Below are 23,114 nucleotides of genomic sequence, written 5' to 3'. Positions count from 1 at the left end.
CAGTGTTTTTGTGTCATTCAACAGCTTGAAGCTGCTAACAATAAGCAATGTCAATAGCATTATTATAAATGTTAATAAGAATTTTAAAAGTTCCCAAGTCTCTGAAATTTGAACTTATTAGAGGGAGCAGACAGACAATATTCATCACTAATTTACTTCCAAAGACATAATCATGTTAATGGGCAAAAGAAGGTGGCAAGGCCAAAAGATGTCCCCACCCAGCTTCAGCTTTTCACTGTGGCCTGAGGCTGGGTATGGAGCCAACTCCTTAGGCATCTTTCATTGTTTTTCACTTTCACACTGTTGCTGTAATGCTGCTAAACTACCGATGACCATCTGTACCACTGAGGCAGAGGCTGCAGAGTGGGGCTCAGCACTTAGGGCTAGTGAGCATCACTCTTCCAAAGGACCCAAGTCTGATTCCCAGCACCCGGCATGTAGCTCACAACTACTTGGTTCCAGCTTCAAGGGATCTTATGCCCTCCTCAGGCAACTCTCCAACCCCCCTATATTAACATTATTTTTTAAGAAAGCAATCTCTTTTAACGCACCCAGGCAGGGTGGTGTATGCCTTTAATCCCAGCACTTGGAAGACAGAGGCAGAAGCAGGTGGATCTCTGTGAGTTCAAGCCCAGTCTGGTCTATATTCTGTGCTGGGTCTCTTGTAGAGGCAGTTATCACACCATACTCCCAGAGCATCTAACACATCGAGAAGGACAATGGTGACCGATAAAGAACTGGAGAAATACTGAACACTTCTCTTTCAGAAGACCCTAGCACTTCATTTTAAAGGCTGGAATGAGCTGTTGCGCTTCAAAAAGCCAACAAAAATCAAATGCTCTGAAGATTCTCAAAGTCAAAGTGCAGAATAAAAGAAGACATACTTCAAAAAACTTCTGAATGACGTAATTTCCAAACACATCCACCATAAGTTGGTACGCAGCCTGGAGGATTTCATTGAAGACAAGCTGGCGCTCAGCTGCTGTGGCACGCTCTAGTTTCAGCTGAATGAATCTGAAGAACAGAGTGAAGGGGCAATGAAACCACACACAGAGAAGACTTGCAAAGACTCGAGGGCGTCACTTGACAGAGAAGTTCTGCAATACTCAGCCTATGGGCCCAATAAATGCACTGGGTTTTGCTTTGTTTTTTAGGTTCTCACTATGTAGACCAGGCTGGCCTCAAACATAAAAAAGATCATCCTGCCTCTGCCTCCCCAAGTGCTGAGACAGCAGTCCCTCAACAGAAACTTGGGGTCCTTAACCCTATCCTATAATCCCTATCCATGAAGAGTCATTCACTAGCTTCTGAAGTAGTGCTCCCTGCTTTACTCCTTCAGGAAACCCCTGCTGTCTCTGCACCCGCCTAGGCAGCTAGCAGAAGCAGGGACCATTAAGAGTATCCCTAAACAGAAATGGGACGGAGAATGAGTGACACTACCTCACCTCGCTGGACCCCTAGGCCCAGTGCACCTCTCTGGGCAGCTCCTGGAGCAGCAGGGATGAGAGCAAGTGCTAGACCTGCTGTGGGTGCTCCTGGGACCTGGGGACCCACTCTGCCGGATGACAGTGCCTCCTCCGTAAGAGGCATCACAGTGCTGACCTATGCACTGGGCTTCCTGAGAAGGCTACCTCTTCATGAATAGAGATGGATGTAACCAGTGTACAGTAAGATGTCTGAACTTGTAGCAAGGCCCCTGCCTGTCTCTTGGGTACTGGGATTATAGGTTATGTGCAGCCATAGCCAGTGGCAAACAACAGCATTCTAATAGATTCTTGTGAAATAGAAACACAGGGTACTTGTTCATAAAGGTAAAAAAAGTTGTTCAAAGACAACCACGGTCCAGACCAATAAGAGCTATTTTAAACACGTGGCCATCTAATGATCCCCATGACCAATTCCCTCTGAAACAAGCACTGAGAGGCAAGGCAGAGGCATCCTGTGAATCACAAAAAGGCAGGGATGTCTGTGGTGTGGTATATACCCTATACCACATGGAGGCATGGAATCCAGAGCACAGATTTCAGTTATGCTGTGGGCCAAAGACACGTCCTTACCTAGAGCCATGCTGGTCTTGAGAAAATTCCATTATATGCCCAGCAATCTCCCGCAGTTGTAAATTAGGGTACCGGTTGTTTCGAAAATCTTCCAGAAGTCTGCTCCTGCCAGAGGGCATAACATCAGACATTCCATATCGCAAACGAGAGGAAGAAAAAAGGGTGCTGCTGGGGCTGAAAAGGCTGGAGGCACTGCTTGCACTGCGGTACTTGGCTTCGGCACCGGGAGCAGCAGAGATGTATCTTCCACTGCCGTTTGTGAGTCCTCCTGTTGGTTATAGAACAAAAAGACTTGAGTCCACGATCAGGGCCCTCATCTAGGAGGAAGACGCACCACTGCACTGCTCCTTCACCTCCACAAGCCTCACCAGCTCTCTCCTCCTATGTCACTGAGCTATCATCGGGCAATTGTTCTCTCTACTGTGGCTTTCTAAGGCCCATACACCAATCTGAAGGAAACATTCGCACAGAAATTAAGAAAGAAATATTTATTTTGTTTTTTTTCTTTTTTTATTTGACTGTTTTGTTTTTGTTTTAACCATTGCTAGCAAACCATTGCTAGGAAAATTAGTGCTTTAAGGCTGGAGATACAGCTCAAAGATGAAGGAAGCACTTGCTAGCATGTGTTAGGACCTAGGTTCAATTCCCAGTACTACCTAAAAAGGAGAAAACAAAACCAACCAGTAAAAAGAATGGAGCACTACATGGTATTTCCTTAATAAATAAAGTGAGGCACAGCACCTACAGTAAGGATTCAGAAAATACAAAGCGAGCACACTGAGGCTTTTTATTTCTTTTTTTTTTTTGGGGGGGGGGGGGGGTTCCGAGACAGGTTTTCTCTGTGTAGCCCTGGCTATCCTGGAACTCACTCTGTAGACCAGGCTGTCCTGGAACTCAGAAATCCGCCTGCCTCTGCTGGGATTAAAGGCATGCACCACCACGCCCGGCTCACACAGAGCCTTCTGAGCTTCTCCACTCCAAGCAACATTCCCTCCCAGCCAAACATGGGTGTGGATACAGCACTGCTTGGGATTGTCCTGGTGCTGCAAGCAGAGGGAAGGAAATCAACACATCCTCTTTTATGTACAGGAAATTCCTGGAAAACTTTGTGTGAAGGAACAATTCCAAGGCAGATGGTAGGTTTAAGGTCCTCATCAACAGGCAATTCTTACCATTTTCTACGAGACAAAGCTTATGTGATACAGCAGTAACAGCCTCGTATGCCCTTTGTACTGCTGCTCTGATTGGTGACTAGGTTATAAATCCATACACAGTAAGATGCTGTCATGACCAAAAGGCTTAACAAAAGCAGGCCTGGGCTAGGGTGTGGGTCAGTGGTAGAGTCTGTGCCTAACATGCATATGACACTGGGCTCCACCTGGTAAAACACAGACACAGTCGCACACATGCACACAGACACAGGAAAATAGCATAGTAGGTTAACAACTGAAGTGCACCCCAACACCAGGAGTGATTTTCTCCAATCACTGTAAACAAGCCAACTTAAAACAGCTAAGTATAGAGAAACAGTGCATCAGCCACAACGCAGTTGATGAACAGCAACTCCAGTCCACGGACAATGCCGCACACGCTGCTCCCTTCCATCTACATGTGCTCTGGATAAAGCTTGGCATGGCAGGCAAAGGCACCACAGAAAGACAGCTCACTTGACTTTTGCCACAAATTCCAGGACCCAACTTACAAAATATAGGTCTCACTCAAACTAATGGAACAACAACAACAGCAGCTCAACATGACACTGTGGAGAACAGTCAGTGAGCATCTACAGCTAGTTCTTCACAGGTACATTTACCCCATAGGAAACTAGAACTAAGAGGGAATAACCGGTCATCCAAAAATGCAATTTACAGTTCTAAGAACCAGATTAGAAGGAAGCCAGGCCCTTGGCGCCATGTGCCTCATGTTCAGACTCGGTTACCTCAACCTTCCTCACTCTTCAGGGTACTGCTAACTCTCACCGCCACAGTGCTTGCTTCTGAACACAGTGGATTTGTTTAAAAAGAAAAGAGCAGCCAAATGATTGTTCTTTCTGACAGTAAGAAACCTTGTTCTTGGAGAAAGGACAAAGAAATGGTCACAAGGTCGGTGTGGCAGCAGGCACTGCAGATGTGGTGCTCGTAACAAACATGACCATGGAAGACCAGCACAAACACAGCTTCTGAAGTTAAGCCAGGCATTTTTGCCTGTGGGTCACTGAAAAAGGCGGAAGGTATGCTGAAAGGAAGCCAGGTGCTTGGCAACTACGTCAATGGTGGAACAAACTAACCCTCAACACTGCCCTACACCTCTGAATTTCCAGTTATATGCACTAATAAATGCAGTGCTGTTGAAGCTAACATTAACTAGACTTTGTTACTGTGGCCAAAAATATACCAATATATAATTCAAAGGGTTAGGGGGAATGATAGCTAATATTATGCCATACATTATGTATTTATACATTTATGCTTAAGTTTTGACATACTGGCTCTTTTATTACTGAAAAAATAAAGTATATACAAATCTCTGAAAGAGAAAAACTTTCTCAGGTGATTAATCTGGCAATTCACAAATGTATTCTGCATGGGCCAAGCAGAATTTATCTATACATTAAACCAATCTGTCAAGTTTTGCTTAGCACTTAAGTTCTCTGGTCCTTTCTGAAAAGACCATCTAGGAAACAGATTTTCAATATTTACTAGCCAAATCGCTCTTGGATTAGGAATTTGGGAAGCAGCAGTTAACCACCCAGTTCCTAGCAGTCTACCTGCAGGTGCTGGGCATCTGAAAGCCTTCTGTGAAAGAGACAATTAACATGGGCTTTTACAAGCTCACTGAACTTCCCCATTTCTACAGTGTTTGGACAGTATCTTGAAGCATTTAAGGGCTAACATGGTCTATTTATTTATATTGTGTCATAGCTATTTAAAGGGTTGGTGTCCAGGCATCGCCATCTCACCCCTCCCACACTCCCTCTACACCAGCCCCCCCGCCCCCCACATTCTTCACTGTGGTGAGAACTGAGGCTTGGGCATTCCTGCTAGGTAAAAACTCAACCACTGGCTACATCCTCACTTCCAATATTTAATACAGGCTGCAGTGTTCATTGATGCTTTAACACATCTTGGTAGTCCTAAATTAAATTAAAATATGTCCAGGCAGTCAAACTCATAGATGACAGTGCCCAGGGAGAGACTCCTGCTTCTTGTTGCTTTTGTCCAGCCGGGATAAAGTTCAGGCAGAAAAGACTTTATCTATGTGCTAAGAAAAAGTAACTGGTCTCCAAATATGGCTCTCTCTCAACCCTGCAGTACTAGTGCAGCTCAGGCGAGGTACGTAGATTTCTGAGTTTGAGGCCAGCCTGGTCTACAAAGGAAGACCCTGTCTCAACAAAAATACAAAGCCCCTAAATGGTAGAAGATAGGCCTTTTTCACCTTGAACAGAGTCAGGAGGACTAGAGTGTGCTTCACCCGTGGTGGTGGGAACAGGCACAACTCACCCAGGTTCAAGAGCCTGAGGGTTGCAGACTGTACAAGCCACGCAAACTCTCTCAACAACTTCTGATTCTCAAGAGCTTTCTAAGGCACAACTCAGGGGCTGCAGAAAACTATATGCATGGAGAGACAAACCAGGGAACAGGAACACGATGGTCGCAGAAGAGATGTGTGGCTAAGCAGGGCAGACAGAAATAACAGCCGACTTTGGGAACATCCACAACAGAGTGGCCATCAACCCTCACACCTTTCCTGAGGAAGCTTCTTTGTGTACATCCACAGGCTCCATCTAATCCACATGTACACTGCAGAGGAGCTCTGTGACAACAGCTCGACTATGTGGAAGGGATGCCTGCTACCTCAGCCTTGCTTAAACTCACATTCTGTATATCTTTCCCAAGCTTGAGTGTGTGTTCGCATACAGTGCGTATATGTGTATGTGTATGTGTGGGACTGGGCAACCAACAGAGGTCCCCAGGCTTACCTGGCAGGAGTACCAGCTGAGCTATGGAACCAGTCCTAACTGTATTATAAATGAAGATGAAATGGACAAATCTCCTGGAAAGCCCAACCGCCACTACTGAACCTGACTTAGACACAAAACCTGCCGTTTGGCAGCGTCACATCCAAGCCTGGTCTACACGAGTTCCAGGAAAGCCAGAGTAACACCCTATCTCAGAAAATAAAACAAAATCCAGTGGTGACAACAGTGAGGACAAGTGGTGGTGGTGCACACCTTTAATCCAGCACTTGGGAGCCAGAGGCAGGGAGATCTCTGATTTCAAGGCCAGCCTCATCAATACAACCAGAGCTACACAAAAGAAACCCTGGCTTGAAAAACAAAGGGGAAATAGGAAAGGGGGAAGGGGAAACAGACAGAAAAAACCTAAAGCCGTGTATAAAACCCAGACATAAAAGAATGTAATTAAAAACCTTAAGAATGTTTTTCTGCCGGGCCTGTTATCACACGCCTTAAATCCCAGCACTCAGGAGGCAGAGGCAGGCGGATTTCTGAGTTCCAGGCCAGCCTGGCCTACAAAGTGAGTTCCAGGACAGCCAGAGCTACACAGAAAAACCCTGTTTGGAAAAACAAAAACAAACAAACAAAAAGAATGGTTTTTACTGGTGAATCTGCAAATGAATAGAGTAGAAATAACACCTGTACTACACAACTTCCAGAAACTACTGGGATACTTACAATAGGGCAAGACCACCCTGGCAACAGGCATGTAGCACAAAACGTTACACACACACACACACACACACACAAAATACTCTATTTCACTGATATAGATGTATAACTCAAGAAAATCTTCACAAAATGAGTCCTACCATGATCAACAAAGACAAAAAGTACTTGACAATATCAAAACCCATCCACAAAACAAAACAACCTCAACGTGTGACAGTGGGGAGCTTTCTCCTCCTCATTAATCCACCACAATAACCAACTGTCAACAAACTTCAGGGCAAATGAACAAATACTATCCCCAGGACCTGGATGCAGCCAAAATATATGTTCCTTCCTGCGCTGTTATAGAGAAATCCTTGGGAATTTGCCTGAGACCATTAGAATAAACAAAACAATGAGTTTTCTGGATAAAATCAGTGTCTTAGGGTTTTACTGCTGTGAACAGACACCATGACTAAGGCAAGCCTTATAAAGGACAACATATAACATATAATTGGGGCTGGCTTACAGGGTCAGAGGTTCAGTATCATTATCGAGGTAGGACCATGGCACCGCCCAGACAGGCATGGTACAAGAGGAGCTAAGAGCTCTACCTCTTCATCTGAAGGCTACTAGCAGAATACTGGCTTCCAGGAAGCTAGGATGAGGGTCTTAAAGCCCATGTCCATGGTGACACACCTACTCCAACAGGGCCATACCTTCTCCCTGGGTCAAGCATAAACAAACCATCACAATCAGTATACAAAACTCAGTAGTATTTCAATAAAAAAATGAACAACCCTAAACTAGAACACACTCTCACTCATAGTAGCATATAAACCACACATTGAAAACTACAAAACTTTACTAGAAAAAAAGTGCAGGAACAAACCAGACAGCCACACGTCAAGATGAATCCTAACTGACAAGATGAAAGCATTAGCTCAAGATGAGTGCCTAAGCTTAGGAGTTAAAACAATAAAGCACTTGCTGCGCTCCTACAGGACGGGTCTGGTTCCCAGCATGGAGCTCACAACTAGACACTGGCCTCTTAGCGGGGCCTGCACTCAAACGCACAGACCCACGCACATAATTTAAAATTACAAAAATACATCTTAAAGGAAAAAAATAACATCAACAACAAAAAGCAGTTTTTAAAAAAAAAAAGGTAAAACATTTAGAAGATAGGGAAATATTTCCTACATAACCAAAATTTCAATAAAGTGAACTTCATCAAAATTAAAACCTGGCACACTTTAAAGACACCGGTTTTAAAATAGAAGAAGCAAAAGATGAGAACACAAAGATCTCTTTCTTATAACTCAAGTAACCCAAAGTTTTAAATGAGCAGAGATAACTAAAGGCTAAAAAAGCACAGGCCTACAAAGCCAGGCCTACAAAACTAGTCCCTGGGAGGATTATACAGTTTGAAAGCAGCCTAGCCTATAGATACTTTGTCTCAACCCTCTCCCAAAATTCTTTCCATCACAAGCTGGGAGTGCAACTGAAAAATAAAAAGCACCATGAGATACTATTCCTGGTCCACTGACAGAGCTATCTCTATCAGAGGCGGGCAAATCTGTGAGTTCCAGGCCAGGCAGGACTACATAGCCAGACCCCATCTCAACAAAAATAAAATGCAGATCATAAAGCTAACATACAAGAACGCCTAAAACAGAAACACTTGCATTAAAATGTTCATAGCTGAATGCCACGCAGTGGAGGCACATGCCTTTAATTTAATTCCAGCACTCAGGAGGCAGAGGTAGGTGAATCTGTGTTTCCAAGCTCAGCATGGACTACAGAGGGAGTTCCAGGACAGCCAGGGCTACACAGACAGACCCTGTTAAGGGTTGGGGGAGTGCACAGCTGTAGAACAAGTAACAGCCAAAGCAGAAACAAAAGATGTGAGACAGACAAAAGGTAATAAAAGGGCTCACAGAAATAATTCAATAAGAAGGAACTACCTACTGGCATATAATGTATCATAGACAAATAAGAGAAAATAAAATGCAAATTAAATAATACATCAGTATTAACTGCAGTTGAGAATGAGTGCAGATGGGTATGAGAGATTGTAAACATTATAAAAGATTTACCTTGACAGCCACAGAACTTACAGCCAATAAAATCTATCCAACAGATTACATCAAACGAGGTAAATTTTACAAGAACTAGAAGTTTTAATTGTTAAATTTAGAATGGAAACAAATGGTAATGAAAAGTCACTGGGGGTTCTTAGGCACATACAAGTAATTATTAAGCACATTGATTGCTTTCTTAGAATCCTCAAATGCATACTGACTATAGGGGGTCACTGAGACTGCACACAGACTTAAAGAGGAAAGGCCTGCATCAGCATTTTCAGATCCAATGTGCTGACCCAGAGCCACTACATATAGTTCAGGACCTAAGCTCTAGGACACAGGATCTGTCTGGCTACCACCAATTTTTTTAACTGGTTTAATTAGAAGTTAGCTAGGCTGGAGAGATGGCTCAGCAGATAAAGAACCCTGGCTGCTCTTCCAGAGGCTCCAGAATGGATTCCCAGAACCCACATGGTGGCTCACAATCGCCTCTACCTCCAGTTACAGGGGATCTTTTCCTCTCTTTTAGCCTCTTTGGACACCAGAAACCAGAAACACATTTGGTGCACAAACATACATGCTGGTAAAACACCCAAATGCATTTTTTTAAAAAAAATTTAAAAAAAAAAATCAAAACAATGACAAAATATGCCAACAACAGTAACAACACAAACAACTCAGCAAAACTTTTAGTTACAATGTGCTGGCTCAAAAGATATACTGGGCACATCATATAAAAAGGTCATACATTGGAAATGAGTGATTGAGAATTTTTAAAATATTTCAAATCTTATACAAGTGAAACAAACTACTTAAGCTCTGAGAAGGCTCCCCACATGTGGAATGGGGTGCTACCCCATCCCTGTGCTTCCCAGAGGTGCAGGAAGTGAGAGTTGCTGTGAGGAGGGCAGTGCAGATCAGTGGCTGTCCAGGCCTCCTCAGAGCCTATCACCCTCTTGAGCCTCCTGCAGCCAGGCGCTCAGAAAACACTGTCACACAGCATGCCCCAGCCACTCACCTATCCATGGTGGACAGTCAGTAAGAATGTCCTTCCAAGTTTTCTCCACCTCAGAAAACACATGTGTGCGTGCACACACATGCCCATGCACACACAACTGCATGCATCACTTCCTTCAAACTGTTCTAAAATAACTATTGTAGACTTTATCATCAGACTTTTCCTAGATTGCATAAATGTATCTCCAAATGAGATCATGCTATTCACTTTTATCCAGTTATCACTGCCAAGTCCCTGAAGCCACATTTAAACATGTTAGGCAATGGCAGAATCTTCTGGCAAGTGCATTCTTGCTGGTTTGTTCAGGACACTCTCATTTAAAGCCACCACCACAAAAATAACAACACTCTCACCTCGCCATCTGCTCATAAAATGTGCTCTCCACTTCTCTAATTCAACTTTCCCCATCTGGGAAATAAATCATTACCTTGAAATCCATACCTGAGAGACAACGGGAGGGGGGGTGGGGGTGGGGGTGGGGGGCATGCCTTGTGACTGGGTAAGAACTCTGCACCCCTGCCCAGTGCTACAACTCTAATCTTCCTATATTCTTAAAGCCTGCTGTTTGGAACCTTCATCTACTTATTAACAGACTATATATAGGTTTGGACTTTTTAAAATTACTTATTAATACTTAAAAATCTGGCAAAAAATTTCAATAAAATGCTTTGTGAAGCTACTAACTTTTATATGAGGGAGGGGGGGAGAACCTAAAAGAAATTTAGCAGTATATTCAGAGCTCTCTAGTAACTATGAGGCTTTACTAGTAACTATTCTTCTGCCTCTGTGTCCTTCTGCCTCCCTGCAATGACTTTACTGTGTTTGCCCAAGAGAAAATGTTCACACTGAGGACAGAGTGAATACACAAGGTGTATCCAGATGCTAGGCAATCCCCAACTGCTAGGAAGCTGCAGGTACAACCTGAGCAACTTGAGGAATCTATCAAAGGCACAGAACACCAGGACACTTCTAGGATAAAGGGACTGTCCTTTGCTTATGCAAAGTACTTGAAATGTCATCAGTGGCAAGAGACTTCTAGCGTTCAAGGTGGTGTTAGAGTAATGGTTCTTACCCAGGTTTAAGCTTGAAGAGGATCCATGTGAAGAGAGGGAAGGAGGTGGTGTCTGTGAATGTCCTGGTCCCTGACTAGGGAGAGGCATGCCCACGGGTCCAGGAGAGGAGGAATAGCTAAGGCTGCTATAAAAACTGTGTCCAATGGGGGCCAAGCTGCTCGATGTCCTCTTATAAAGGTCACTGCTGCCAGTCAGGGAGTCACGGCGGGAGCCACTGCCAGTGTTGGAGTTTGCAACTAAAATGGAATTAAAACAATGCAGATAAGCACAGGCCTGTTCTTTGAAGAACAAGCCCAGTGGCCTGTTCCTAACACTTTGATCCAGACTCCTTACCACTGCAAATGTGTCAGCAGAGACAGCCTAACTGTTAATGTAGCAGTTCTAGGGGCAGCTAACGTCATAAAGAGGACATGGCTTGGGTTAACAGCTATTCAAGCCATCACACAAATATGGCAAATTTCCCTTCCTTTAGTGTCGCAGATAGAATGGGATGGGGGCAGGTTAAAAAGCCCTGGTGGCCACATGAGCTACGGGAAAGTGAAGGAAATGACCTAAATGCCTTTCAACACCTGAAAGGTTCTAGCAGAAAAATGGAATACAGGAAGGAAAAAAAAAAAGGTGTGTAGGTGGGGTACTGCCCACCACTACACAGAACTTTCTAATGCAGGCCTGTCATCTTTGGGAGCTACTGCTAGCCTACAATTCTGATTAGTGCACCTTCTCTCAGACATGCAGTTCTGTTCTGAAATCACACTGCTGATAACCACTCCACGTATCCCATTGTCCACAGACTACATGCTTGCGTTCTTTTCCCATCAAAACAAATATATTTTGGTCTAACATCCTTCCTCCCAATGTTCCACAGCATCTCCCTTACCAATGTTCAAAACACTGAATTAAAATGCCTAATTGTTTAAGACGTTCCAGCCAAGCCCCGGGCACAGGTCTGAATGTGGAGCACCCAGCCTGCGACCTTCTGTGATTCCTTCTCTCTCAGCCTAATCTCTACCACTGCTAGAGTCCCCTCCACAAGCTCCCTAATGCCTGAAGAACCTCTCTCTAGTTTTCACCGCCTGAAACAAGCTGACAAAGTGAACATAAGTAAGTAGCAACGCGAACATGGACCTGGCTGCATAACTTCTATAGTCCAACATCTCAAAGGTTAGGTGGGCTGGCTATACTGCCAGGGACTTGGTCCACATTTGCCTGTGGTATCTGTGCAGGATGTCATGCATTGTCAGGGTTGCAGAAAGATTATAAATCTCATTCAAAATTATTTAAACAGCTTCTCAGCCTAACTTGTACCTGCTGTTCCAAACCCTCCAAGGGCCGATCCCAGGGTGGCACCAAGGGAACTGCTGCTTCCGAATCCCAAGGACGTGTTGGCAGGCTGTGCAGAGCCCTGAGAGAAGAGGGAGCTGCTCTGGGAGTTACTGCTCAGAGAGTTGTTGCCATAGAAAGAGCTGGAAGCCAGATTGTTACTGGGCTGCTGCTGAGGCTGGGGCTGGGGCTGCTGGGTGCCTAAAGGTCGAAATGGTCCATTTGTAGTTCCGGCAAGACCACCAGCTGCTCCGTTTGCTGACGCTGCAGCCGCTGCAACAGCTGTGAGGAAGGAAGCACAACGTTAGGCGGAGAACGGCGCTAGCCACATACCCAGACTCTACCGTAGCCACTTTAAGAAATACTTTCAACGCTACATTATCTTTTCAAGGCGGACACAGACTTTATAAAGATCTGTACAAATCCATTTTGATGCCTTCATCTGAAGCTTTTACTGTCTATTTCTATTACGGACTTGAATTAAAAGTTCCACACAACAAGCTCTTTATGCTAGGAGCAGATTTAAAGTGGCTCAAGCATTATATAGACCCATTAAATACAACTTCCTAAAACTCCTAAATTCTATACTTACTCCCACATGAGACTTTTTCATGGAACTCTTTTGTCCATCTATTTAAGTCCTTCAGTCCTACACTTCTTTTAACATGCAGATATTTTCGTAAATGCCCTCTACTCTCATTCATCCACCCACCTACGCTTCTAGGGATAGGATTGCATTATGTAACTCTGACTGGTATGGAATATGAACTCAAGAGATAGCTCCACCTGCCTCTGCCTCACAAGAACTGGAATCAGAAGTGTGTGCAAACACAAGCAGATGACTCTCATTTAAAACAAACAAACAAACAAAAAACCCCTCATGTAAAGAGCTTAAAAATCCAAATTTTTCCATACTGTCAATCAATACATTGCTATGACAGTCCTCTGGGGTCCCCACAGTTTTACTCCAACCCTATGCCAAAGCAGTTCCCCCCAATTGGGGGGGGGGGGGGGAGGGGAGAGACATGACACAAAAATATGTCGTTAGCCTTTGAATGCTGCCTGCTGTGCCATTTCCTGTGCATCTAATCAGGTGCCATACAATTGCCAACAGAATCTGAATCTACCAAAATGCCTTGCAGCTACTGACTCTCTGAAAGATTATGGGGTGAAAAAATAGAGACTTTACCGATTAAGGACCATCAGAGCCTCTCTGAAGGCTATTCCTGACAGCCACCCTTCCCCTTTAGCTCCCTCAATGGAGTTCTCCAAAGCGAAGCTCACTCACCTGCTTGTGCAGCTGAGGAGCTAATGATGACTGGGGCTGGAGCAACAAGCCGGACTGGAGCTCCGAGGCCATTTCTTGCCCCTGCATTCACCACAAGGGCACCAGTTTGGTCATAGTAAGCAGCAGGTGCCAAGACTGGATAACCTGGGGAAAGTAAGCAGCACACAAGTAAAAACCATGTTGGTTAATCTCCGCTGCCAAGGTTTTAACCACCATGCAAGGTATTAGGTGGAAAGTCCTCCAATAATTAGTGAGTGTTAAATCACGTGGCCATTCTAAATGACATGATGAAGTTTCACAGTACTCCAGGTCCCACCTCCCTACAAATGCCACCTGCCCATCAGTGATAGCAGCCTAGGTTACCAGACTATCATATCAGTGTAGGTGCTGTAGTGCTTGAGTACTGAGGCTGCTGATGTGCCAGAATAAAATCTCCGTATTCCAGTTACTACAGGCGCTCTACAGGCACTCTTAGCTGTGGTGGTGGTTTGGACAAGAATGGTCTCTATAGGCCATTTGAATACTTGGTCCCCAGTTGGTAGAACTGTTCAGAAAGATTACAAAGTTTGGCCTTTCTGGTGTTATCACAATAGGCTGAGTTTGTGGTTTCAAAAGCATCATTCCTAGTTTGCCTCAGGCTTATGGATCAAGACAGAAGCTCTCAGCTACTGCTCCAGCACCATGCCTGCTGCCATCTTCTCTGCCATTATGACTTGAACTCTAACACTGAAACTAAACTGTAAGCCCCAAATAAACTCACTCTTCTCTAAGTTGCTTTAATCATGGTGTCTTATCTCAGGAACAGAAAAGTAACTAAGACAGATGACAGTCTCCTACCGGGCATTGAATTCATATTGTTTATAGTACAAACAAGATTCAGTACTAACCAGTCTAGAGTCACACACACATGGGTCTTGCAATCCACAGTAATCAAAGGAACTTCTGAATTACATAAGGAAAATGTATACTGAATACCAACATATTATAAATAAAGATAAATTCAGTTTTGGGATTACATAGATTACAAGTTGGATGTACAACTTGGCTCTGTCACTTACACAGATGAAATGCCTTGAATCTCTGAGCATTAATTGCCCAATCTATAAAAAGCCTTGGGAGAATTAAAGAAAAGCTGAGTGAGAAGGGTGTCACAGCACTTAAGGGACAGGAGTGCTCTCTTCTATTGGTCAATTTAGGACAGGGAATACCATTCCATCAAAGGCTGGCCAAGACCAATGTACTGCTTTCTTTACTAAACAAGTAGCAGAAGTATGAGTACAACAACCACAGTATTTGCATACCACACAGTAATCCAGTGAGAAGAGCTAGGTTAGGTTCAACTGACAAAATTATTCACTGCTACCAAGCATCTCCTCTTAGTAAGAATTGTGTGCACATGCACAGGAGACCTAATACAACCCACAGATAAGTAACAAAATACACAAGGCAAGTTGAGGCTTCTCAGTTTATAAATGGCTACATCGGACAAGAAAGTCTCACAAAATTAAGTACCTGTTTCAATGAAGAACATGACATTAATCTATGTTCAATGCTCACCAACAAGGCAGTAAAAAGACCAACAGACACTGGTGACACATTTACAACTCAGTGGGTAACCAAACAACACTTAGAAACCCTACAAATACAAATGGTGGCTACTTAAGAGAACAGCAGAAATTCTTTCTCAGTCAAGCGGCTCAAATACACAGGCATTCAGAACAAAGCCAAAGACTATTGTGAAAGCAGGATGAGCACTCTGTCCACTTTAAGTCCTGAGGCAAAGAGAGACCAATGAAGCAAAGCTCACCTTCTCACGTGTACATACACATCCGTCAAGTGTTCAGATAACCGTGACGACCAATGACTGGCTCAGAACAAAGCTCTCATCATCGACCTCTGGTCTAAGTGAGGGCAAGTATGTATCATCCCTGCCAGTCCCCAGTCCGAAGCCAAAAACACTCCCTCAATTCATACCTTTTGGGCCCCACAAACTATTAGGAACATCAATGCTAATCTTACCTGGCATACCTGCAGCCAATCCTTGTCCAAAGGCAAGAGCAGAATTCACTGCTGCAGCTGCTACAAGGGGATCTGTTTGTTGTCCCTGCTGGTTCTGATTTGGGGTCAAAGGACGTTGGCTAGCTCCTCCACGAAGAACCTGGGAATAATAAACAGAAATGCTATCTCACAGGACTTACAGAGGACACACCACATGCTCTACTAGAGTCAGTCTTTTAAATGACAGCTAAATAAATAAATATTAAAGGGGGGGGGGAGCAAAGCCCTGTAGAACTCAAACTCTCTGCCTCCTAAGTGCTGGCATTAAAGGTGTGTGCCACCACTGCCAGGAATAAAATGTTTATTTTTTTTTTTAAGATTTATTTATTATTATATGTAAGTACACTGTAGCTGTCTTTAGACACACCGGAGGAGAGCATCAGATCTCATTTTGAGTGATTGTGAGCCACCATGTGGTTGCTGGGATTTGAACTCTGGACCTTCGGAAGAGCAGTCAGTGCTCTTACCTGCTGAGCCATCTCTCCAGCCCAAAATGTTTATTATAATGGTTTCAACACATGGTGTGGCTACTAGGGTAAAAATTCAATTTATCCATCATTTGGTAAAATTTCATTCTGGTATAAGAATTTCATTCTTCGTTCTAAGTACAACCTCTAGAAACTGTAGATTATGCCAGCCAGTTGGTGACACACATCTTTAATCTCAACACTAAGGAGGCAGAGGTACACAGAGAAACCCCATCTTAAAGGAAGGAAGGAGGGGGGAAAGAGGGAGAAGAGGGGAGGGAAACAAACAAAAGAGAAGAGAAAAAATAACTAATACAGCATTGCTCATTTTAATCAAATAGCCCTTACCATAGATCAGACAATAAGAACTATAAACAAGGCAGGCAAAGTATGTGCACTCACTCTAGTCAATAAGGCTGGAGAGACAGCCTAGCTTAACAATAAGAACTCTTAATTAAGTACCCAGGTTCTGTTCTCAGCACCCACATGGTGGCTAACAACTGCTGCAACTCCAGTTCCAATAGAGCCAATGCCCTCTTCTGGCCTTGCAGATACCAGGGGACACATGCGCATACATGCATACAGGCAAAACACTCTTGCAAATAAAACAAAAGTAAATAAATTGAAAGAAGGAAGAAAACATAGAGCAATGTCAGAGTTCTGTCACATGGGTGACAAAACCTAAAAAGGATTAGGAGGGATCAGCCGAGACAGGGGGCAGTCTCAGAACCTGGACGTATCTGTGCACACTACATAGCCATCCCTAAACTCAGTGTGTAGCTCAGGGCAATTCTCAACTATTTATCATCCTAACTCCACTAGGCATGCCACCATACTCAGTTGTACATGGTGCTAGGGATAAAACCCAGGGCTTTATATGTGCTAGGAAAACACAGAACTAATACCAACTGAGCAAACTCCCAAACCAAAGCACAAAATTCTCAACCACATTTTCTTTTTCTATCTTGGATGGAGCTTCAAGTGAAAATAGGCCCCATAGGTTCATGTTTGACTACTCTGACTCCAGGTGGTAAAAAAAAAGTTTAAGAATTAAGAGGTGTGGTCTTGTTAGAGGAAGTAGGCCAGTAAGGGTGAGCTTGGAATTTCCCAGTATGCTCGTTGCTTCCCACTTTTTTGAGATGTGGACTAACTCTCTCCCTGCCTCCTCTCTCTCAGCTGCTACCACCTTCCCTCAGCCATCATAAACTTTAACCCCTTGGAACCTAAGCCCTCTTAAATCGTGTGTGTGTGTACACAGTTTCTCTGTGTAGCCCTGGCTATCCTGGAACCTCCTCTAACATTCTGGCAGGGCATGGTGACTGATACCTTTAATCCCTGCACTCAGTAAGCAAGGACAAACAGATCTCTGAGTTGAGAAAATGGCCTACACAGTGAGTTTCAAGATAGCCAAAAAATGAAAAGGGGGACGAGGGGCATTTTTGGAAAATGTCATTAAGTGTTTGCTGCCCAAGGATGTGACCCAGAACCAGCACGCTATGGTCATGGACTTATCCCAGTGTCAGCAACGGAGAGACAGAGGAATCCTGGCTCACTGGCTGGATAGCCCAGCCTAATTGGTGAGTGCCAGGTATGGGTGAGAGATATTTGTCTCAACAAACAAGGTGGCTGGCTCCTGAAGAATGACACCCAGAGGCTAATAACAACAATAATGTATCCGCTAATGAGCACTGGAACAAGTATGTGACCGTGTACACAGGAACTCAGCATTTTATGATGAAGAGCAACATCATCTGACAGACTGACAGACAAACACACACATACATACACACACACAGGAACCCTGTGTTTATGAAGACATCAACATCAGTTGTGAGTCGCTTGCACACAGATGCACTCACTGGTCTGTCACTAGCACACATCACACCACGCCCACCCTCACAGGCTCTCCTGTTACCTGCTGCTGTCCCTGCTGGGCCTGCGGAGCGCTCTGCTGAGTAGCAGAGTTTGTAGCTGCTGCAGCTGCAGCTGCCTGCTGCTGGAAGAGACTGGCAGGGTAGACACCCCATGGCGTGACTCCATAATATTGGTGAGGGACCACAGCTGGGCCTAGAGGGAACCAGAGAAAAGAGAAGTTTTACAAGTGTGATCTTAGGATTATTCAGATCTTAAAAGGTGAGACCCCAAAAAAAATATTAAAGAACATAAAGATTTGTGCTAGGCAATATTTATGAGAGAGGAGAGAGGGACTGAGCTACTGACTGTATTTGATGCTCTTCTGAAGCCAGGCTGCACTACAGCCAGACATATATGGGTAAAGTGAGAAAACTACTGAAAAGAGAGGCTGGGAGGGGAACTGAAGGAATAGGGCTTAAAAACAGGAGAAACTGCGAGATCTGTTTGTCAGACAAGGCCGTGCTATGTAGCCTAGTCTGACTTCAAACTAGAGCTGCTCCTTCCTTAGCCTCCCAAGTGCTGGATTATAGACATGAAACAGCATATCCAGCCAGAAGTCATGTTTACCCCATGAGAAAGAAAAGATGCATGGTAGACATCAGACAAAGTTTGCTGTGAAAGAGGAATACATAGAAAGTGCATGAGTTTAAACAGAAAGGACAAGAACAAATTTCAGCTGTGTTCTGCCTTCACCAGTCATCTGAGGACTAGCTGAGGCTACCAAGCCCCTGCATCACTAACCCCAGAAGCAATCTATGACCCTTCACATAACTGGACCTCCACACACAATTTCAAAAATCTTTGACTATTTTGTCCATGTTTAAAGTCAGAAGGTTATTCAATACAACAAGCACAGCACACACTCACACATTGTTATATCAAGTCTCACATTTCAAGCTGACTGCTACTGACAAAAGCACAGCGCACCTTAACCCTGACTCACCAGAGCTACTGACCACAGCACAGAAACTCAACACTCTGCTCCAGGTCAACAGTTCACCTTCTCTGCTGAGAAGGGACAGCTCAACGTCCGCCACACAAGGCAAAGCTGCAGATCTGAACATAATAAGGTAGCTTGGAGAGAAGCCAGTGGGGTCAAAGTCTAGATCAAAATTTGATGCTGAAGTTGGTACCAAAAAAAACAAAAAAAAAGATGTGAATCCACCCTCAAGACAGTGTCATGACTTAAAGAGTAAATAGTTTGAGTACATTTTACATATTTAAAAGAACTTACACAAGAAGGAAAAAGAAGAAACTGTTCAAAGACAGCTCCTGGAATCTGGTGAAATATGCCTTCTTTCTCGGTCCCAGCACAAGGCTAAGCACGTGCAGCATGACTAACAGTGAGCAGCCTTGCATTTAGGCTCCAAGCTGTTCCAAATAGTACAGTTGTGCTGGCAGAGGAGCTGCTTCTCATTAAATAAAAATAAACCAGCACACACTGGCAAGGTTCTACACCACAAGGCAGACTGCATCACTGCCTAATCATAAGCTCCATCTAGGTGGGTGCTGTTTGATGCCTATGGCTTACCATGACCAAGAATGCCCACTGTGTTGCTGAGGAAATGTGTTACAATACGGACCATCTTCTTATAGTGAGAATATGGACTAAAGTGCCTTGATGACTTTTCAGAACCTTAAACAATTCAAAAGCCTGGTCTCCAAGTTAAAGAAAATGACAGTCTCCAAACTCACCTGACAAGTGCCCACAGACAGTAAGGTAAAAAAGCCACAAGGGGGGAGGGGAGAAAGAAACCTAAGGAAACTGTCCCACTGCCTGGGTTTCTTGTTCATACAGCAGGTATGCCAGGTTAAGGGTGTGGCCTTTTGGCCTTTAAGAAGATGGGTGTGATTCTGCAAGGACAGCACCTTAAACACTTACACTCAGCCATCAAATCTTTGAGCTGGTACTTCTACTACTTGGACCTTGGTCATGTGGTCGAAATTAAACACCCCAGAGTGCTTAGCTGAAACTGGCTAATCAGAACCCCTGGTTCAATTTCTGTGTTAACAAAAATCCTTCCTTCCGTGGTCTGGGTAGTTAATGTCTCTTGTTATCTGGCAGACTATTTAAATCATCTTTAGTCTAGGTGATATGCAAACCACCTATCATCTCATCAACTACACATTCATCATCCTGATGATCAAAAACTCAGAGAAACTAGCACTAAGGGCAGTGCATAGCACTCAGGTGTGGCAAATGTTAGTGGGAGCCAGGCAAGGTCACACTACTGACAGGGCTGTGCTGTCTAGCTCCCAAAGGCAAGTAGGCTGCCATGCCATCATAATCAGGGAAACCACTGTGGAGATAATCTACATCACTGAGAACCACACTCCAGTCACTGAAATCTTACACTAAAACTGGTTGAAAAGAGTGTAACTTACACAGGTGTACACCCCAACAGTTTCAGAGGTTGTTTGCTGCCTTTGTTCTCATATTGAAATGAAGCCACTTAACATTTATGGCCCCTCTGAGACAACAACTGTGCTACACAGATTTAAAAAAGAAAGGTACCTGACTTTGGGGGAAAAAAAAACATTCAAAAGTTCAGGGAAGGAAAAGACAACTGAATCCATTCACAAGCAAATAAAAGTTGTCAGTAACAGAGACACAAGAAATGATCCAAAATAAAATCAGGTCATGCCAGGCACAAAGAGTGATTACTATCTGGAGGCAGAGGCCCAAGCTGGTACAGTAAGGAACCTGAAATCAGACAGGACTGACTGTGGTGTACTGTGAGAGCCAATGTGACTATTAAAGAATAAAAGAGCAGTGCATTGGTAAGCTCTGCACACAAGTCATCGAGAGAGGATGCCAGCTCAGCCAATCTTAGAATCCTGACACTAGAGCTTTGTAGTGCTAATCCCAAGGACCAACCATCGTCCCCTCAGGCTCTGATGAGCTCTAAGTGAGAATAACAGAACCACGCCACATTTCAGAGCAGGGAGAAGAGAAATCCAAGAGAGAAGTGTTAAGACTTGTGCTCAAAAGCTATGCAATTTAGAGGACTGGAGAAAGGGAAAGCCACAAGCAACGAGAAGGTAAGGAAACAGTGAGCTCCTATGGAACCAAAAGAAAAGCTGAGCAAATCCCCTGCACTATCAACAAGCAATTCTGTGGACGAAAGCTACTGTGGGACAGAATAAGTGACCACCTTATTTTCCTAGGCAGAACAGGACAATAGCTAAGCAGAGAAATATGACTAACAAGGGACTGGCACTAAAACCAGGAGGCATTGTTGGAGACATGGCTTTGGCAGAGTAGAAAGAAGGCATGCCCGTTTCAAAGGACTTTTCTAGCAGGTGAGCAAATCCCTCATGCAGCACGTGTCTCACCGAGTGTCGCTGCTGCAGCCAATCCAGCTGTGTAGGGGTCCGTCCCTGGGGGAGCAGCGCTGATGATGTATGGGTTGGGGACAAACGCAGCGGGAGCTAAACCTGCTGGAAACATACCTGTCAGTAAAAACAAACGACCAAACTGCAGCCCTACTACACACCTCTCTAGTCTGGCTAGCATTCCAGGCTATAGATGAAGGGGACAAAAGGGAAGAGAGAACAGACTGAGAGTAAAGAGGAATTTCACAAAGATAATATAACCTCAGTAAAAAGTCATAGTGGCATTTATCCAAGTCAGTGTGTGTCTGTGTGTGTCTATGTCTATGTATCTGTGTGTATACACAAGGAGGACAGAGAAGACAGCAGGTGCCTTCCTCTATGGCAGTGGTTCTCAAACTTCCTAAGAACCTTTAATTCTCATGTTGTGGTGACTCCCAACCATAATTATTTCATCGCTATCTGATACAAGAGCCCAAAGGTTGAGACCCATAGCTCTAAGGCTTTCTACCTTATTTTTAAAGACAAGTTGTCTTGCTGTACATGAGGCTTGCCATTTTAACTACACAACACAGGCCAGCAGGCTCCTTGGATCCTCTTGTTCCCATTCCCCAAAGCTGGGATCTACTTGCCTTCAGGTGAGTGCTGAACACTTGAACTCGATCTTCTTGCTTGCCCAGTAAACACTCTTACCTACCAAGCTTCTCCCCAGTCCTGGTGGGCTCTATGAAATGGGGGATTCACTGTGTAGCTTACGGTGGCCTTGAACCCTCCTGCCTCAGCCTTCAAAGTGCTGGACTACAATGCCTACTTTAGCCCACTATGGGCAACCTCTCCTATCTTTACTAAAGCAATGCTTGCAACAAATCATGTATACAGCATTTTTGTTCTGTCTCCTGAATGTCAGGCAACCCCCCTACCTCCAAACTCTACCTGCCCCTGTTACAGTCTTAAATTCAGCTGGACAGACTCTTAGCAATTAACTTTACTGTCTGTGTTGCTGGGGATTGACTCCAGGGCCCTGGAGTCCTCTGTGCATACTCTGAGTTCCATCTCCAAGTCTTAAAATCTTATGAATTTTCAATTTTACTATTAAAATTATTTCAAAACACTTTTATTAAATGAGGAATTATTTCTACTAAAAACAATGTTTCAAAGGAGTTTTGGTATTAATGAAAATTTACATGTACACAGCACTGGCGGGTCTTGTGGCAACTAGGGTAGGATTAAACCCTCTTCTCCCTTGCCCACCACACCCAGGGCTGCCATAGCCTTTCTGCTCATTTCTGTTACATTTAAAGCAAGAATAAAAGAAATCTCTCCTCCCACTTAGTTACAGTTAGAGTATTTTGTTTTGAAGAACCCTTAAAAAGGTCTGGTGGGGCTGCCAGGCACAGCAGTCACATCTATGATAGCAACACTTGGGAGGCTGAGGCAGGAGAACCGACATGAGTCTTAAGTCTAGCTGAGACTACACCATGATCCTGTCTCAGAGATCTAGAAATAGAGGTCCAAATAGGTTGAAAGGTCAAAGTGAAGATTAAAATGCCTCCCAAACTCATGACAAGAAGGAAGGCTTGGAAGATGGATCTTAAAAGAAAAAAAGCACTATGGGCTGTTCAGTAAGCCGAGAAGCTAATCTGGTCTATTCACAGCTGCAACAAGCTAATCACAGTTGTGGAAATCTACTCATTTATTTGGGGGGACAGAATGTCACTGTATAGCCCTGGCTGGCTTGGAACTCATAGAGGTCCTCCTGCCTCTGTCTCCCAAGTTCTGGGATAAATGTGTGAATTACCACACCAGCACTGTTGCCTGAAATCTTACCAAGTG

General features: G+C 44.1%; 1 protein-coding gene and 1 non-coding gene across 51 annotated transcripts in view; both read right to left on the bottom strand.

Moving 5' to 3' along the window:
• Pum1 (pumilio RNA-binding family member 1) overlaps positions 1–23,114 on the bottom strand; it is a 118,327-nt gene that overhangs the window by 16,486 nt on the left and 78,727 nt on the right. For 19 of the 50 annotated variants that reach the window (XM_006539294.4, XM_006539291.4, XM_006539292.3 and 16 more), the window contains 8 exons: positions 21,285–21,401; positions 17,950–18,101; positions 15,529–15,667; positions 13,510–13,653; positions 12,207–12,503; positions 10,901–11,137; positions 2,058–2,325; positions 885–1,014 (listed from right to left, as the gene is read on the bottom strand). In XM_006539294.4, the coding sequence (XP_006539357.1) occupies positions 885–1,014; positions 2,058–2,325; positions 10,901–11,137; positions 12,207–12,503; positions 13,510–13,653; positions 15,529–15,667; positions 17,950–18,101; positions 21,285–21,401 (1,484 nt within the window). The remainder of the gene's footprint in view (positions 1–884; positions 1,015–2,057; positions 2,326–10,900; positions 11,138–12,206; positions 12,504–13,509; positions 13,654–15,528; positions 15,668–17,949; positions 18,102–21,284; positions 21,402–23,114) is intronic. The other 31 variants (XM_030253923.1, XM_030253930.1, XM_030253935.1 and 28 more) reach the window with 7 other exon arrangements.
• Positions 15,377–15,441, bottom strand: Snord85 (small nucleolar RNA, C/D box 85). The gene has a single exon (NR_028565.2). It is a non-coding gene; the product is annotated as a small nucleolar RNA, C/D box 85 (small nucleolar RNA).

This window comes from Mus musculus, chromosome 4, assembly GCF_000001635.26.
Source record: "Mus musculus strain C57BL/6J chromosome 4, GRCm38.p6 C57BL/6J".
In the NCBI taxonomy this organism is placed as follows: Eukaryota; Metazoa; Chordata; class Mammalia; order Rodentia; family Muridae; genus Mus; species Mus musculus.
This window is presented reverse-complemented; position numbering and strand designations above follow the sequence as displayed.